Source organism: Pipistrellus kuhlii, unplaced genomic scaffold, assembly GCF_014108245.1.
Source record: "Pipistrellus kuhlii isolate mPipKuh1 unplaced genomic scaffold, mPipKuh1.p scaffold_m20_p_7, whole genome shotgun sequence".
In the NCBI taxonomy this organism is placed as follows: Eukaryota; Metazoa; Chordata; class Mammalia; order Chiroptera; family Vespertilionidae; genus Pipistrellus; species Pipistrellus kuhlii.
In genome coordinates this window covers 19813905-19832113 of record NW_023425573.1, presented here as the reverse complement: position 1 = coordinate 19832113, position 18209 = coordinate 19813905, and the positions used below count along the sequence as shown (strand labels likewise).

General features: G+C 43.9%; 1 protein-coding gene across 3 annotated transcripts in view; it reads right to left on the bottom strand.

Annotated features, from left to right (window-relative positions):
• Window positions 1-898: 898 nt before the first annotated feature.
• Window positions 899-18209, bottom strand: part of SGPP2 (sphingosine-1-phosphate phosphatase 2) — an 80267-nt gene continuing 62956 nt past the window's right edge. For all 3 annotated transcript variants that reach the window (XM_036420830.2, XM_045575643.1, XM_045575644.1), the window contains 3 exons: window positions 15993-16172; window positions 14730-14819; window positions 899-4297 (listed from right to left, as the gene is read on the bottom strand). In XM_036420830.2, the coding sequence (XP_036276723.1) occupies window positions 3746-4297; window positions 14730-14819; window positions 15993-16172 (822 nt within the window). In that variant the 3' untranslated portion in view covers window positions 899-3745. The remainder of the gene's footprint in view (window positions 4298-14729; window positions 14820-15992; window positions 16173-18209) is intronic.

Sequence of the window (18209 nt, the reverse complement as noted above, 5' to 3'; positions counted from 1 at the left end):
GACCCTGACACCACTGTTATTGCTGCACCTTCGCCAGCCCGGACTTGGTGGGCTTCTCCTTGTGAGAGCTGGGTGGAAGGGTCTGAGGAAGGGTCTCTGACACGCTGAGCCTCCGTGGGTATCAGCCTGCTTCCCATCACATCCCTGTGCAAACCTCCGCTCAGGCTCTCCTCCTGCAAGTCTGTCTTGAGTTGCTGCAACCCCAAATGGAATTAGCCCATACCGTGCGGATTGAGAGGAGGGCGGTTAATTCCAGTTTGCAGGCTGCAGCCTTAACACTTTGGAACTTGAATCATGATTCTGAGCACATGTCTGCTCCCTGAGCACACGGCACAGGGCAGTCGGGGTCTCCTCCTGCCGCCCGTGCCCAATGCGCCCGGCCTATTCAGTGTTAAATACTTACCTTTCAAAGCAAAAATAGGATTCTAGCCTTAGCCTCGCAAATAAAGGTGTCAGCTTTCCGCACCATTTCAAATTGCAAATGTGTGATGTTTGAAGGCAGAGCACATCATTGTAAAAATGTGAAATAGGATCATGTCTGTTTGGTTCAGCAAATAGTGTACTCATCTGTGAAAACCCTTTAGTTAACTAGCAACACCTATAACATTTACCTTTCAGCACAGTGACATTTATGTGTAAATACGGTACAAGGGTGCTCTTTAGTATCAAGGATTAGAGGGTATGTCAGCACGCCAACACAACACTTCCTGCCGGTCACATCTGTGACCTCTGAGACACGCCTCCAACACTTGCCTGTGATTGAATTAAATAAAGAATTATCTAGCCTGCTGAATATCTTTGTCCCCTCTAACTTAGGTCCAGTGAACCCTGAGAAAAAAAGTTTAGGGGGGGAAAAAATCTAAGGGAGCAGAAACTTTTTTTTTTTTAAAGCACTAAGTCATGATCAAATACATGATTTTATTTTTTAAAGGATACATTTACATATCGATACATAAGCAAGACATCAGAAACTTCTAAAATAGCAGAGCCTGAACCCCCACAGGCTTCGGTGACACTCGGGAGCCACTGGTCCCCTATTTGGGAGAGAAAATCCCACATTTCAATGTGACCACCCGGCATGCTGGAGAGTGAGTTCAGTCTCCTCGTTCAGGGCTCTCTTTTTATGTCTCTCTCTTCTGTGTATTCTGTTATGGTATAGGTCTGAGTGAAACTGGCACGAAAAGGACCACTATTCAGAGTGATGGTTACAGAATGGATGGTTACAGAGTGGTGGTGGGTGGGGAGCAGGTAGGAAAGGGGGATATTTTCCCACCTGGCTTCTGAGGACCAGGATCCCGAGGGCTTTGGGGTCACAGGTTCCAAATGCAGGGTTGGCCACACCCCAGATCTTCAGCTTCTATTGGATACATCACTGCAAGTTGGATTTTAAAGTTCCTGTTTATGTTGATGGCAGTTGTATTTTTTCAAATTTCTGCATCCTATTGAATATTCTGAAGTAATTGCTTTCTTAAAATATATATATCATTTTTAAAGATCTCAATCTTCAAGATTCCAGACCAAGAGGGACTTTGGACCAAGACTGATGGGAAACCAGCAGGGGGCAGTCTTTCCCAAGAGAGAAAATCTCAATGCCTTCCCGTAAACCAAGGCAAACTCTGAGGGGCACGTGTGGGTGTGAGACTGCAGCGCGGGAGCAATGGATGGAGAGGGCTAGCACAGCAGGAGCTCAAAAACTCAGCGTGGCCTCATCCATGCATACTCCTGACTCCCCAGGAGCTGTGATAAGAGACTTGAAAAAGTCATTGACTGTGTCCAACTCCTGGGCCATTCTTTAATGTGCTGTTACTTAATCCAAACTGTGCACACACAGCCTTAACTACACAGTATAGTTCACAGGCCTTCATTCAGTTGGCACTTAACACAGAAGAGACAGTAAAAATTTTTACACGCACATGAATGACTTGCCAACGCCACTGCTGTGACAACTGATACAAGTGGCAAAGGCTGATCCTTTTGTCAGGTGACTTCAGAAAGATCACCTGAAATCAGTTTGTATAATTACCCATTTGGGTTTTTGGGGAGCGAGGGTGGTGGTGGAATTACAGGAAAGTGCCTCATCCATTGCACATGGGGGGTGCCCATCGGTGGGACTCTCCCCAGTACTGTCCCCCAATCCTGGTGCAGCTCTAATCAATTTGATGTAAAAATGTCAGAATAGTCAAATGGCAGCCATTTTCATTCTGCCTGCTAACTATGGAAAACGTGAGAAGAATTTGAAGGAAAAACAGGATATTTTACTAAAAATTATTCTCAGGAAACTGGAGCAGCAAGTCAAATACAGGAGGTCATTCCAGCAACGAGGCTGGGGACCTATTGGAGAGAGGGACGAAGGTGGTTTCCGTTTTCATGCTGGATACGGAGGTGAGGAGCCTGACTTTGTCCCCACACAGTGAGCACAGCGAAGCATGTGGGATCCTAAGTCCCTGCTTCCATGGCCCAGGCACTGGAGTGCAAAGCAAACTTTAACTACAGGTATGTTCATTTTTGAGAAAATTGTGGCTACCTGTTCCTTACTCCTAACACGGGGAGAGAAGCCCTGCAAGAGAGCCCAGTGTTTGAGTAATGGTCACCTTCCTGGTCTCCTGGGGACACACCCTCGGTGTGAAGGCTGTTGTGTTTGGTTGGCTTGTTTTCCCAAGAGAGGCTGAAGTTATTCTTGCATTAATTACCCTTAAAATTGCCAAGAGAAAAGAGGTGGGAAGATGGAAAGGGAGGCCCAGATTCTATTTAGTAGATGAGAGATACAGATTCACAGAAAGTAGCAGAAATGGAGGAGCCATGTCAGGATGGGGCAATGTCCTGAGGGCGAGTCCCTCTTGTCAGGCTCCTGGGAGGAGTATGTTCTCCGTCCCTCCACTGGCCCACTTTTACATGCAGATGACAGCTTGTAAGAAGCAAAAAAAGCTGGGGATGGCCAGAGGGCAAATCCCAAGTCACTCTGAAGCAGGAGAGAGCAGGACATTGGAGAAGCCCAGCTGGGCCTGCTTTAATGACGGCTAAGCCCTCCTGCCTGGAGCGGTGGGAGCAGCCAGCTGCTTCCCTGGGTCAGGAGTGCAGTGATGGCATCTGGAATTCTGCAAAATGTGCAAACAAGGAGGAGCAGATCCCTATCTCAATAGTCATGCCTACAGAGACAGGGATGTGTGAGGGGAGCAGGCCCTTGCCTAGAACCTCTAGGCCCACCCTTCAGGGCATCACAGTGAAGTCTGCAGCGCTCTTAACTCCCGATTTGGTCATTCTGACAAGAAAGTCACCCTCAGGAATGCCCTTCCACAGGGTGCCTCCTGGACCAAAGATCCCAGTTGGGAAGGGAGACTCAAGTGCTGGGCCCAGTCATAACTGGGAAGAATGCTCCATCTCCAGTCTCCAGACCCGCCATCTCTCCAGAGCCCAGTGGGGCCTGAGGTTGTTCCTAAATCGTCCACTATTCCTGCCAGCCCCTGATTTGGCCTAGAGTCCCAGCTCGCAGACGGGGTGGGGACCTTCAAAGAGCCCAACAGTGGGGTTAGCCTGGCTTCACCTGCCGAGTGACCCTTCCAGACTAGAGGCTCCAACAGAAAACTTCCCTTCCACACAGCACCAGCATTTAACACGGGTATTAGCAAAACAGACATATGACAAAGGATTTTTTTAAAAATAAAATGTGTTGTCAAGACTTGCCCACCCAACAGATTTCCTAGGTCCTGGCTCTTGTCCAACGGGCTAATTTCCAAGTGCCCGAGGCTCAGAGTAATCCCAGAAACCTGTGCAGCATGGGTACAACGGTGGTGGCACAGATGCCAACCGACGTGTAGGTGACAAACTTGTAAGGCACTTCGATCTCCAGCCTCCGCCGGGCCTCCTTGTTCCTGGTGACCACCTTGAACCAGGAGTACAAGACTTGCAGCGAGAGATTCTGGACAACTTGCCGAACCAGGAGGATCAACACAATCCCCACCATGAATTTGGTCAGGCCCAGAACCAGCATGCCCGCGGTGAGCGGGGGGATGTGCTGGATGACAGGCAGAGCCTCCGTGGGGTCGGCCACGAGCTGGAAGAAGTGGTTGATCCAGAACCCGGTGGTCACCCCGGCCCCTGCGGCCACGATGGTGGTGGTGTCCGCCCTGGTGGGGCTGTAGAACTCAGACACGGGGTAGTTGTAACACAAGAAGAATGGCACCACAATGGCACACACGGGGAAGAGGGGGCTGGCTGAGCCCAGGCGGTCGATGAGGGTCCAGGCGGGGTAGGTGAGGACGATGAGGACCGCGGTGATCAGGATGCCACCCAGCACATCCTGCGGGGGAGAGAAGAGCCAGTGAGTGCGTCCCTGTGCGCGGGCAAACTTGGAGTCAAATATGGCTGACTTGATACTTGAAATGCACAATTTTCACATTGTTTTATTTTTTTTAGTACGTGTTTGAGAAATGGAAAGTGGTAAAAATTATAGGAAAAGATACAACAATCACACTATTCACATTATGCATTTTCTTCCAGTGTTTCTGTCTTTTGGAAGAAATTCTGTGTTTGTTTTCTTAATGCATAGCTTTGATCACATTGTTCCTACAATCTGCTATTACTTTTTATTTAAATTTATGATAAGAACTGCCATGGTCTTCACAGGCTGGAGGGGGAAGGAGCCACAGTCACACAGCAGCAGCCACTCCTACAGGGTGGGTTGAGGAGTCATTTTGGCTTTGGTGGTACCGAAGCTCCACCAGGACACAAACTCCCTGAGGGGCTGTTCTTTGCTTGACTTAATCCTTCTTTAGAGCATTTTAGATAGTGGTTTTTCTTCCCCATTTTTCCCTGTCTCCTTTCCTCTCATCCTTAAATGCCTGTTAAAACATCTTTATCTCCTTAATATCATCTGCTTTGTTTTTCCTTTAGTGTTCCCATTGCAAACTTTATTAGAAATGAAGTCAATTTAATTAATGGACGAATACATCTACATCAGAATAAGGAGCTTGCTATGGTTTTGTTACAGTTCCACGTAGATTATTTTGAGAGTTTACTGGTTGAAAAATGTAAAATGTTTCCCCCAGTGCACTGGAAAATCTAGAAGACACCAGAAAGAAATACATTTGCATTGTAGATAATCTGTGAAACACCGAAAAGTGTAAGAAAAAAATAGATCCTTTATTATTTCTCTTGGAATTCTTGGAAGATGTTCTTTCTTCTGAACACTGTTCCCTGTGAATGTACACCCTTTTATTTAGCAGACCTTTAATATTTCCACTACCTAGATCCAGCCTTGACTATATTCTGACATCTTGCTTTCCACTATTTTTTTTCATATAATAGAATTCTAAAGGCTTGGTCTTTCATTTTATAATTTCACTATTTCTCTTGCTTAGCTCCTAATGACATCTCAAACAAGGGGTGAGAATTAAACCTTAGGAAAAATCACCAAGGCTACAGTAAATTTCTGGATGAGTGGGCCTGAAGTTCTGCAATTCAAGAGGGAATGAGGCTAACGTGTGTGTATCTTGGTGGTCCTTGGGGCTGGAGAATAGAGAGCAAACACAGGCCAGAGACACCTCAGACAAGACCCTGAAGTCCAGTCCACTCCATGAGGACTGCAAGTGAGAGCAAAGGGGAGCCACTGAAGTAGCTCTCACTGGGTACCAGCTTAAGGAGACCTTCACTTTTAAAGGATCATTCTGACCTCAGTGGGGAGAACAGACAAAGAAGCAAGAGTGGATGGGGAGACTGCCTGCCTCCTCACGAGGAAGCCTTGTGGTCCCACTCTCTCTACACGGCCCCTGGACTTCACCTGCTCTTTCTTCCGCCACCATCTCTCTCCTCAATGATCCCCATGGGCAGATTCATAATCTCCATGGTCTCCTTTCCCATGATTCCTTTCTCCATGCCTATTCATATGCACTGATGTTGTCTTATTTTTGAAAGAAGGAAAAATCCTTCATTTAAGCATCCTGTTTCCAAGTAAAGTCACACTTTTGGGAGTAAATGTTCTATACCAGTTGCCCCCACTTCCTCAACGTGAAACACAAGTGCTGCTTAAATTCCTAGACTTAGAATACACCATTTTCAAAGGCCACTCAGACACACAGTGGTTGTTTTTTCAGCATCTATGTCTTTGACCAAAGAGCCTCATATTTTCCCTGGGGAATCCATGAGGTTCTGGAAAATTATGGAATTGGAGCACATGACCTAGGTAGGCCAATCAGTGCACTGTATCTCCTGGTGGCAGTGACCAGTATAGGAGTGGTTACATGACCTACGCCAGTCCAATTGGAATTCTTAGAAGGAGATAGTCTTTCTTCTTCTGAACACGGTGACCTGTGGATTTACACCTTTTATTTAGCAGACCTTTAATATTCAGTTTTTATTAATGTTACCCTGCACCAGCCTAGCTCTTCTTTGACCCTTAAGAAGTCTCTCCTTTAGATCTTTCTCCTGTTTCCACATCCTAAACATGGGCATTTCCATAGGTTCTGTCTTCAAGCCTTGCTTGTTTTCTCCTCTGAAGAGTTAGTGTGGGTCTACCTTCCGTTATCTGTCAGTGTGACTCTCACATCCATGTCTTCAGGTGTCTCTCACAAACCTTCATCCTGCACTTGTTAACAGAATGCTAGACATTTTTAAAAAAATATGTTTTTATTGATTTTATAGAGAGGAAAGGAGAGGCATAGAGAGAGAGAGAGAAACATCAATGGGAGAGAAATGTCATTGATCAGCTGCCTCCTGCAGGATCCCTCACAGGGGAACTTATGACCAGGAATCAAACTGATGATCTCTTGGTTGCTGAGCCGATGATCAACACCTGAGATATATTGGCTGGGCCAGAATGCTAGACATTTTCATCCAAAGGCCCAATGAGCCCCACAAACCAACTGTCTAAAATAAAAATCACCCACAATCAAACAGAAAAATGAGTAAGGGAAGTGAGAAGTCTATAGAAAAGGACTATGGATGCCCTTTAAACATATGGAAATGTACCTAAACTTACCCATAAAGAGGTTTATGTGAGGAGAAATTAAAACTTATACAAAAATTGGACATGAATATTTAAGCAGTTTTATTAATACTTGCCAGAACCTGGAAACAACCACAATGTCATTCAGGAGGAGAATAGGAAAACTGTGCTACAATCATACAACAGAATATTTCTCAGCAATAAAAAGCAACCAACTATGAATGCAGCACCAGCTTGAAATCTCCAGAAAATTATGCGGAGAGGGAAAAAAATAATCTCTTAGGACTACATATGGTATGGTTCTATTTGTATGAAATTCTCTAAAAGATGTACTTACAGTAATGGAGACAGAATCAGCGGTTGCCAGCGTCTAACATTAGGGGGGTTGGGGGGGTGGAGCGTGTGACTATAAAGGGATAGCATGGAGGAATTATTTTGGGGTGACGGAACTATTTTGTATTGTGGGTGTGTCTACACAAATCTATATATAATACATTAAAATTTACATAACTTTACACCCAAAGCAGTCAATTCCACTGTTAATTTAAAAAAAATAAAAATTATGATTCAAACAAAAATTAAAAAGCTAGTGTTCTCTTTGGCACTGAGTAACACTTCTGAGCAAACTGCTACTGAGTGTAAAGTGGTGTGCTAGACCCTGAGGTTCCCAACGTGTCCCCTCCTCACCGCACCCCATGCTGAGAATGTGCCTCTCACCTACCAGCGTAAACAATAATCTGGAGGTGTGACAATATCTAGTTGATGAAACAGGAGAAGGGAAAAGGGACTTGGTTAATCATATGAATGCAAAATGGCACAACCCTTATAGGGAGGAACTTGGCAATATTTTTTAAAATTACAAGTTCATTTAACCTCCGACCCAAAATCTCACTCTGGAACTGGACCACACGGATACACCTGCCCACATCTGAAATGAGGCATTTACAAGCTGTCAGCTGTAGTTTGCTTGTAAAGGCAAGAGAATGGAAACGCCCAGTTCCACCTGTAGGAACCAGATCAATCTACCCATGGCCTGCTCGCAAGAGGAAGCTCCGCAGCTGGAAAAGAGGAGGAGGCTAGGATGTGGAGCTTTAAAAAGCATGATGTAGCCCATGTGGTTGAGCAGTGAGATTCCCAATCATACCTAGTTTTGGGCTCTATCCCCAGTAGGGGGCATGCAGGAGACATATCTCTCTCTCTCTCTCTCTCTCTCTCTCTCTCTCTCTCTCTCTCTCTCTCTCTCTCTCTCCTTTCTCTCCTTTCCTCCTTCCCTCTATCCCTCCCTCCCTTCCTCCTTTTCTCCCTCCCTCCCTCCGTCTGTCCCTCCCTCCCTCCATTCCTCCCTTTCTTCCTCTCTTTCTTTCTCTCAAAATCAATAATAAAACGGCCAAAGGCAATGCTGATATCAGTGAGTCCCAGTAGGAAACACGGGGAAATAGTAGCCTGCCTATCAATCAGGGGTCAGAGTCCTGTGTGCTATGGGTTGGCTTAATCGATCATTCCAGGGTTTCTCTCACCACTTTCCAATCTGAACTTTCCACTGCAGTCACACAGGTCTACCTGCTTTGCTTAAATGTGCAGGTTTATCCTCAGAGCTTTGTATTCCTTTATGTGTAGCACACTTGAACCATCTCTATCAGAACCTTATCAGTTCACCTGAGGCTCAGGTATCGCCACAGTTGCAAATAACCTCTCCCTGAACTGAACAGGAAGGCACTTGCTCAACATTACTCCAAAGGCCCTTCCCTTGTATTGCCTTTGCTGCAGGTCTTTTCACAGGCTTTTCCCGAGTGGCTTATACCTCAGTCAGTAAAGACGAGCTCTCGTGCATGTTTGCATGATTCCTCATTCCGAGCTCAGTGCCTGACAAGCAGCAGACATTCCATCGTTGTGACTGGAGATGTTAGTGCTCTTCTTTTATACTGTGCATCCAGAGCATTTAATATGCATTGCTCCAATACACAAAAGAAAAACTGCCTTCCTTCTCTGTCTTCCTCTGTAAACTGCAGTTATCAAATTCCCAGGCATCTGGTTGGAATATTCATTCTAAAACGAATTCTGTTCATCTTCAATACATCAGGAGACTAGACTATTTTGGTCCACAGACTCAGCATTTGAGGCAAAAGTAATTTTAGTCAATGTGGCTGCTGGTGTAGTTTTTTTTTTTTTTTTTTTTTTTTTTTTTTTTTTTTTTTCCTTCTAGCCCCACAGATGAACTTTTAGCCATAAAAGGCGATAAAAAGATGTCTAGGTATTTCTGTAAGAAAAATACTTGAACCATCGCTCATGAGATTTCTAATTTGGGGCTCTTAAGTTTTTAATAACAAACTGCTAAAAGGCTTCTAAAAATAAGAACTGTAGTGCTTGAAACTTCTTGAACAATTTTTACATGGATTTTCTCAAGCTACTAAATTCATAGAAACCATAAAAGCTCACACATCTCCAACTTGGAATTGCATCTGCCGTTTGGTGTCTGGCAGATTTGAAGTCAGGGGGTGATTTCTTTGGAACTGCATGCCTGGTCACGTGTTTGGCACAGTGCACCCAAAATGAGATTAAAAAATGAACTGCTTTCTTATTTAATGGCATAGCAGGAACACTTCCCATTTGAAAAGATACATTTCTGCAATTTTTGTGTGTTTTTGTTTGTTTTGATATAACCAACCATAAACGAGATAGATTGAGCATAATTCAAAGTTTATACAGAGGATGACCCTAACTTTATATGGTATATAAGCTGCATGCATGGGTAAGATATCAAAAACAAACAAACTAAGATAGTGAGTACTTTTTTCTGTTTTGATGTTACAGGTGATGATTATCTTCTCCATGCTTTGCAGTATTCTCTAAATTTTCTAGTGAACACCTGCTGGTTTTATTACGTTAAAAATGTAATCAAAGAGAAGCAATCAGGATGTTAAAATCAGAACGTTTCAAAATGGACAAAAGTAGAAATAACAAATACTGATAAATTTTTACATCATGCCAAAAGTGGAAATGCCGCCAAAAATCTATATGATAATCAACACATCATTGCCCCATGATGTAACATTTAAGACAAAAGCGCACAAGAGAGGTTGTCAGTGCTGTTCTACAGTTCACATTGTTTGAAATATAACCAATCTTTAACCCAACTTTCCAAGGTTTAAAGACTTTCAAATTATTTAAAAAGAAATAAAATTATTTAAAGAAGAAACTAATATTTTCTAAAGATCTACGTCCCTTCGATTATTGTACCTACTATCATTCTGGTTATAAAACTTAATATTCAGATAAAAGCTTGAGCTTTATTATCTCTCATTACAAAAACAACAATATAGACAAAGGTGTCGGGAAAGAATGCTAATAGATCCACCCTAAGCATCAAGACAAATGTTAGCGAATGCTTATATCAACACATAAAATAGTGATCCTATTCTTAGCAAAAAGAACACTCCTTTTGGCGAACACCTCTAGATGTTTCAACAGCAGGCCCTCATCCAGAAAACTCCCAGTTTGTGAGTTCTGTCTCTACATCCCAGTGCCATATGCAGTTCACAGCAGACAAATTCGCATTCTATCTCCAAACATCTTCCCTGAAGAATGCTTTTGAGCGACTAATACAACACAGGATTAGCTAAGGAGAAAGAAGGGGCCCAGAACCAACCCATTCATTCAATTGTTAGGAAAGAATGCATTCAGATCTTGGATGCCATTTATGCTGAAAACTCTATGATTCAAGCATCTTCCCCTCTGCTAGGTCCCCTGCTGAGAACGTGAAGGACCCTCTCTGCCCTTGGCTGCCTTTACAGAGAGAGCTGAAGCCAGGAGGGAAGTAAAAGCCAGGACCCGCTTCTTTGTAGATGCTGCAAGAGCTCTGAAATCCAGCAGACCCTGACATTAAAACAACAAATCACCACCCCTCCCCCACAAAAAAAACCCAAAAACCCCTACCCTCAAACACTGTAATTATTCTAGAAAATAATTTGAAGTTATAGACCAGTCAATGTTGCCTAGTTGACACACTCCGATACTCTTTTCCATATCAGCTCACCATTAATCGAATTCCTGAGAATAATGCAGATGAGATTCAATAGAAGCCAAATAGAAGCCATATGATTATGAATATAAATGATTGCAGAGAGAAACCTACATGTCACATAATTAGCATATGTACAGGAGAGAAAGAGTGAATGCCTATGATCAAAAATACTAATTTCCTATTGAAACACACTGATGTCCACAGGATCAGGCAGAAGCAGGAAGCACGTGGTGTGAGCGTGAGCAACAGAACTACCTGATATTCATGGCTATACGTGGACACTGTCCCTGTGTCCCTTCCCCTTTGTCAGGACTTCTCTGAACCCCCTCAGATTTATGAGCCCAAATCTAGGGCTCGGTTTCACTAGGCATGGCCATCTATAAGAAAGCTTTGAAAAAGACTATTTGAAAACTCACTGAAGCTCTGGAGTAACTATATGAGTTAGAAAAAGCATGCCAGCATTCACCTTCTGCAATTTGAGAATGAATGCCTGCTTGGAGAGTGAGCATATTTAAACCTTCATTAAAAATCATAGTGACATGCTCTGGCCCGGCAGCTCAGTTGGTTGGAGCGCCATCGTATGCGCCAAAAGATTGCGGGTTTGATTCCTGGACAGGACACATAGCTAGGTTGTGGGTTGGATCCTTGGTTGGGGTGGGGGATGGTGTACAGGAGGCAACTAATTGATGTTTTCTCTGTCTCCCTTCCTCTCTCTCTAAAAATCAATTAAAAAAATATCTCTGTTGAGGATTAACAAAAATGATGGTGACATACTAACAAAAATAGATTTCTGCCGGGACTGGTTTAGCTCAATGGATAGAGCGTCGGCTTGGGGACTGAAGGGACCCGGGTTCGATTCCAGTCAAGGGCATGTACCTTGGTTGCGGGCATATCCCCAGTAGGGGGTGTGCAAGAGGCAACTGATCGATGACTCTCTCTCATCGATGTTTCTAACTCTCTATCTCTCTCCCTTCCTCTCTGTACAAAATCAATAAAATATATTTAAAAAAAAAATAGATTTCTACAAGTATGTTGTGAAGAATTATATAAAACTTGAATATATGACAAAAATACTGCAGTGTCATATGGGGGCAAAGGATTATAGAAGGGAAAGTGTTTTGTTTAGCTCACTGTTTACTAAGGATTAAAGGTCTCAGATATAGTGAAGTGATAGCTGATAGATCTTTGTTTGGTAGAGATGCAAACAGTTTCTGTTCAGTGGAAATTATAACCCCAAAGGTTACAGCCTGTAGGACAATAATTAGTCTTGTATACAGCCCAGCAATCTTAAAATAATATTTCTTTGTTAAATGATCTGTAAATATTTAGTTCTTTAATTGGCTCCTTCACCAATTAATGAGTTGAATGAAGTCTTTGACACCTACTCGTTTTATATTTGGACAAGAGTATGATTTTACCATTTCAAGATTATACACTACAAGCAGAGATTTCAATGTTTATTCATATGACTAATTATCTTGAATGAGTGAATCTGCATATTTCACATGACAACAATGACCAGTTTTATCTCGTTTTCTTTTGTATGTTTTCTCTAATGGCACTGGTGTGCTAAAAGAGTAAATAAGACAGGCATTTTGTTTCTTAATATGATGATATAAATATATATTATCCCACGCTTTTATAATATTAACTAGAAAGATATTTAGCTATACTGTATATTTCTAAATTCTTTTCCGTGTAAGGGTACCACATGATTTAGGAAATAATCACTTTCTTATCTTGGCTTCACAGAAATCTAAGGTCCAACAATAGAGCTTCATGAAACACACAAGATTCCCGCTCCTCCGCCCCCGTATAATTCACATGAATACGAATAGCTCTAGCTATGAAGAATTACAGGGTGTGGGAGGCCCAGGGGATTGGGACATCAGCTGCAACAAGCTGCCAGGCAGGTTGTAACGTCCTCATGGAGACCTGCTGGGCAGCCTGCAGGAATGACAAGTGCAGGGAAGGGCAATCTGCTGGAAGACACGGCCCGGCGTCTCAGCGATGCTTCTCAACTATGGTGGGCAGAGGGCCTCTGAGCAACCAGGTTCGAGGGGTTGTAACTGTTACACAGGCCCATGCAGCTTGAAATTTAATTGGCCTTCTCCCCGTATTTGCTGGGATGTGAGCAGAGACAGTTTCCAAGCTTTTCAAACCGTATCTCACATTAGAGCCGGTGGGAAGCTTGTTAAAACGCAGGTTTTGATTTCGTAGGTCCAGGTGGGGCCTGAGAATATGCATTTCTAATCAGCTCCTAGGTGATGCGAAGCTGTGGTTCTGGAACCCCAATGTGAATGGCAAAGACTGTCTCACCTTGCTGAATCCCAAGGCCAATGCAGGCTCCTCATCGAATGTGGCAGGTCTGAGCTTTCAGAGTGATTTGTTGTTGTTGCAACACATAAAATAACAAAAACCTCTGAATGACAGGAATTTTTGTACTTAAAAGTGATAGAATCACCTTTGAAAATCCTAAAGTGATACTCTGATGTAGAAAAAATGGATACACAAAGCGGTGTAAGAGAAAGATCTGAAAAGTCTGGCAGACCCTGTGACCTGGATCTCACGCTGAAAGCAAAAGAAAATCCTCCCACTCCTTTAGCCCTGACCTGGGGCAGGTGGGCTTGAACCCTTGAGGCCTGGCTCCCTGTGCAAAAGCAGAACTCCATGAGCGAATGCTTTGCAACCTGGATCACACCAGGACTCTTAAAAATATCAGTGCTGCTCTGCAGACCATCCTAGCAATGTCAAACACGGCTGTGCAACGTCTTTGATGAGGCTGGATGACCTAAGTGATAGAGACTATCACTTCCCTGCCATTTGTGTCAGGATGGGGATTAATTCTGTTGAGAATTTGGTTTCCTTTCCATCCAGGCTTGGGAGATAGGGTTTTAGCAACCGAGAAGAATTTTACTGATACATCAGTGACTGGTGAATTTTTAAGTTGATTCCCCAAACAATAAAAGGACAAAAACCGTAAGCTTTTTGAAACCCATGCAACTGGCGGTCCTCTAGGAAATAGAATGCTATGTCATTTTAACTGTGCCCAGCATGGCAGCCCAGAAAAACAATCCCTAAGATCGTAACAGGGTGGGCAGATCTTTAAATGCAGGTGATCCTATTCAAGCAATAACCCAAATAGCTAGATATATTTACCATTAAGGATTAAACTGGAAGACCATAACCACTAAGGCCTATGACAACTGTTGCACCATGTGGGCTGCAAAGAACCTTTCAAGGAGGCTCAGGGGCCTGACAATGGGTGGATAAATAAATGTGTGTCTCTGTACTCCCACCACTTCCATCCAGGACAGTACAAAAGGATTCTGGGCTCTTCCGACCTGGTGGGACCCTTATCTGCAAGGCCAGCTGAGATCCCTGAAATTCAGACCCATCTCTGCAAGGACCTCAGTGGGGAACTGCAGCTGCTCATCCCATCCTTGGCCCTGGGTGTTTCCTTGCACTGCTTGCTTGATCAGCAGTAAACAAGCATGAAAATAAGTGACGCAAGTCTCTGTCACTGTTCCAGCCCATCTTCAAAGTCACGAGGATCCAGCCCAGCTCAGCCTCTCTTGATATTATCTTAATAATTCATTACATTATGAATGTGCCATAAAATAATAATTACTTAACTCACTGGCCTGATGGAAAATGTAATTACATATGCAAACAGCTTTATAAAAAATACCGTGTGAAGAACACACTGACACGGCAGCCACAATACCACACAGACGATCACTCCAAGACCCAACCAAAATGTCTTACCAGGACTGTGTGCATCCCAGTGTAGAGCCTGCTGAGACACACCAACGCAGAGAACGTCACAGCCATCGCCAGCCCCAGAGCGAAGGGATACTGCGGGGAGAAAAATGCAACAAGGGCGTGAGCTCGCATTCTCACACTCACAGTCAGTGCGATAGAAGGGGACAGGACTCCCCATCCAGTGACTGCTGGTCTCGACCTCGCATGCCCTGGGCCAGCGGCCTGATGACCTGAAATACGTGGAAAAGGGGAGACAGAGGGAAGAAAGGGGAAGATGCCAATGGATCTAGTTCTGGGAGGAAGTTTCACATGAGACATAGTAGAACGGGGCTTGAAGACTCATGTCCATGACTACTGTGCTGGCTGCATCAGTGGAGGGGATAGTTATTTGTTTCCACCTATGCTTAGAGTGAAATGTATGAAGTATACAGTGTGAGTAAGGGGCCAGACGGACAGCGCTAGGATCGGGAAGTCCAGTCACCTACTTTACACTGCGGTGAGGAAGCTTGGCAACAATGGGCCCAGGCTAAGCATGGGCATATCTATGCCCAGATGCCAAGGCTGAATCAACTTTACCACATCTCAACATTTGCTGGTGGGACAGCAGACCAAGGAATGTGGCTGGTGCCGAATCATATAAGAACATACGAATATCCTGCTTATGAGCTACACATGGAGATATAACCCATGTGCTTCCAGGTCTAATGCCTGTGGTCTCCCATGGAGAAGAATAAAGATAATGGAGAACTGTCTATAGTATGCAAAGCGCTTTTTAGTCACAATCTCATTTCATCTTCACCCAACCCTATGAGGTAGGGTCTATCATTAGCCACATTCTACAAATGAAACCCTTCATCACAATAAGTTATATTTATATTAAACTCATAAATGCCTCTTTTGCAAACAGGATGTGAACACCCATTCCAGTGCTATCTCAGCAGTTCAGGGGGAAATGCTTTCTGAAGGGGGAGTCCCCACACCCTGGTCCCCAGACAGTCCCTATTAAGCTGATATAATTATTAATGGTGTCCACTTTCATGCTTTTTAGGCATAACCTGACTTGGATGCTAAATCATAGGGTCACTTTACTTATGAAGACAGTGTTGACAGCAGCTCACTAGGGTTTCAATTCTCCTTAGGCTTCATTTCATGAACCTCAAAGTCCCTCACAGCAGCTTTGAAAGAAAACTCTGAAGAGGAACCTCTCTCTGTTCACTCACTGGGTGGAGAGCCTTCCATGGGAGGGAGAGGAGTCGGGCACCTTACCTGGTATCTGTCCATCGTGGAGATGAGGAGGGTGAAGGAAATAGCGGTGGCCGCCATGGCATGGGTAGATGGCATTCCATACTCAGCAATCACTCTCTTCTCCAGTTTCACCACCGGAGGGGAGAAGGGGCGGGGCCACTTCAGGATATCCTTGGCCACCTGGCCAATGTACATCACCAGCTGCAAACCCAAAGGACTGAGGTGAGTCTAACTGAACAAGTAAAATCAATGAACTCATACGCTCCATGAATTTGTTTCGGGTTTCTCTGTTTGTTGGCTGGAGAGCTTTTTCTTTCGGACCCAGCTATCTACTGGGAAAGGCTTTCAGAGTGATATTTAATTGGCAAAAAAGAGAAATAGGCCTTCTGGATTCCACAGAGCAACTAAGACATGGCATGAACTCACTTTATCTTAGTCCTATATTTAACAAGCATTTATACAGCTCGGAGGTGTGCTGGCCACTGTTCTAAGAGCTTTACAGACGTTACCTAATCCAGTAATATCTGTAGAGTACAGACCCATTTTACAGGGGAGTAAACTATTGCATATAGTCAGTAAATGGTGGGACTCATTGGATTAGAATTCAGCGAGTTTGGCTTCAAACTCTGTGTGGTGACCATGTGATAGTTCTTGTCCAAATGCAAGATGGTCCTGGACTAATGACCATCTGATGCTCAAATCTGCCAGCCACTGTTTTCAAGTTTTAACCAGAACAGTGATTGTTCTATGGATCTGCTAGCTAAACATTTTTTTTTTTTTTGCTTGTTTTGTTTTTGCTGTTACTCCTGTTATATGTAGGCAACATACTGGATTTAGTTTAACTTCATTCAATAATCAGAAGCATCCCCTTCCCTGTGTGGTTCAGTTGGATGAGTGTTGTCCCTTGCACCAAAAGGTGCTAGTTTAAAGGGCACATGACCAGGTTATAGCTTGACTCCCAGTAGGGGCAAGCAGGAGGCAGCTGATCAATGTTTCTCTCTCACATCGATGTATCTCTCTCTCTCTCTCTCTCCTTTTGTCTCTCCCTAATCAGTAAAAACATATTTTAAAAAAATGAAAAAAGAAGATATATGTACTACTATACGTAATACTTTGAACAATAAAATAAAAATTTAAAACAAGAAATCAGAAGCATCAATAAAATACATGGTATTGTATTTTCAGCCCAAATGAGACAACTGAATCTGGAGTTTCTTTAAATGGCTGTTTCATGATGCCATCGATGAAGAAAGTTCTACTCCCTTTCTTTTTTCTTAAATAAATCAGAATTTTATTTCTAAACCCTCCAGAAATGAACAGGGCTGTTTAACAGCAGACTTATTTGGTCAGTGAGCCTTACAAAAAAGACAATTTAGTGACCTGTTATGAAAGAGTAAAAAGCAAACCGTTTGCCTAAGTGTCTGCATTTGCAGCCTCTGCACCACACCACTGCTGTTTTAACATGCAGGTCCCAGGCCCCAGCCCCACCTACTGAACCCGAGCCCCCATTTCCACGAGCCCCCTGGGTGGGGTGTGCGCACAGGAGAACTTGAGTAGCCCCGCCTTCCACGGTCTGCTTGCACAGGTCACGTTGGTCAGGGCTTTAATCCTAAACTTTCTCGTCTTACCGTGACCGTCTTGATCTTCCTAGGGCTTTATGTAGCTGGTGATGGATGGGTTACCTTGCTCTGGAACAAAACCCAATACAGGAGGACTAGTTCAAAATACTCTTAATTAGTCAGCCAGCTTGCCTTAGGGTTTCCCACATTCTGAGCCTTTCTTTTAGCTCATTTAGCTGCCGGTTAATTCTGAGCATTAGCCCAGCAGAGTCAGTAGCCCCAGAAGGCACTGCATGTGTTTTGTGCTCCACTGCCACGTTGCTCCCGGTTAAAAACCAAGAGCTGCTGTCTGTGCACAGCAGGCCACATCCACAGGCTTGAAAGCCTCAGCAGCAATCACTCTGGATTCCATGGCTGCGACTTCTATTCGGACTTTGAAACTTAACCTCTTTACCATCCCCTCATTACCAGGAGCCACTGTCCTGGAAACCAGCTCGCTCTTTTTTATGGTTCCGCCTCTCTCCTGCGAACCTGTAAAAACCACATCAGATTGACCTATCTGGGGAGTTGAAAACTTGTAGATTATTGCCTCTCCAGGATTGCTCAGAGGCTGCTTGAGAAATATTTCCAATTCACTCCTTTCCCCGCTCACCACCATGGCTTCATGACTACCTCTTGT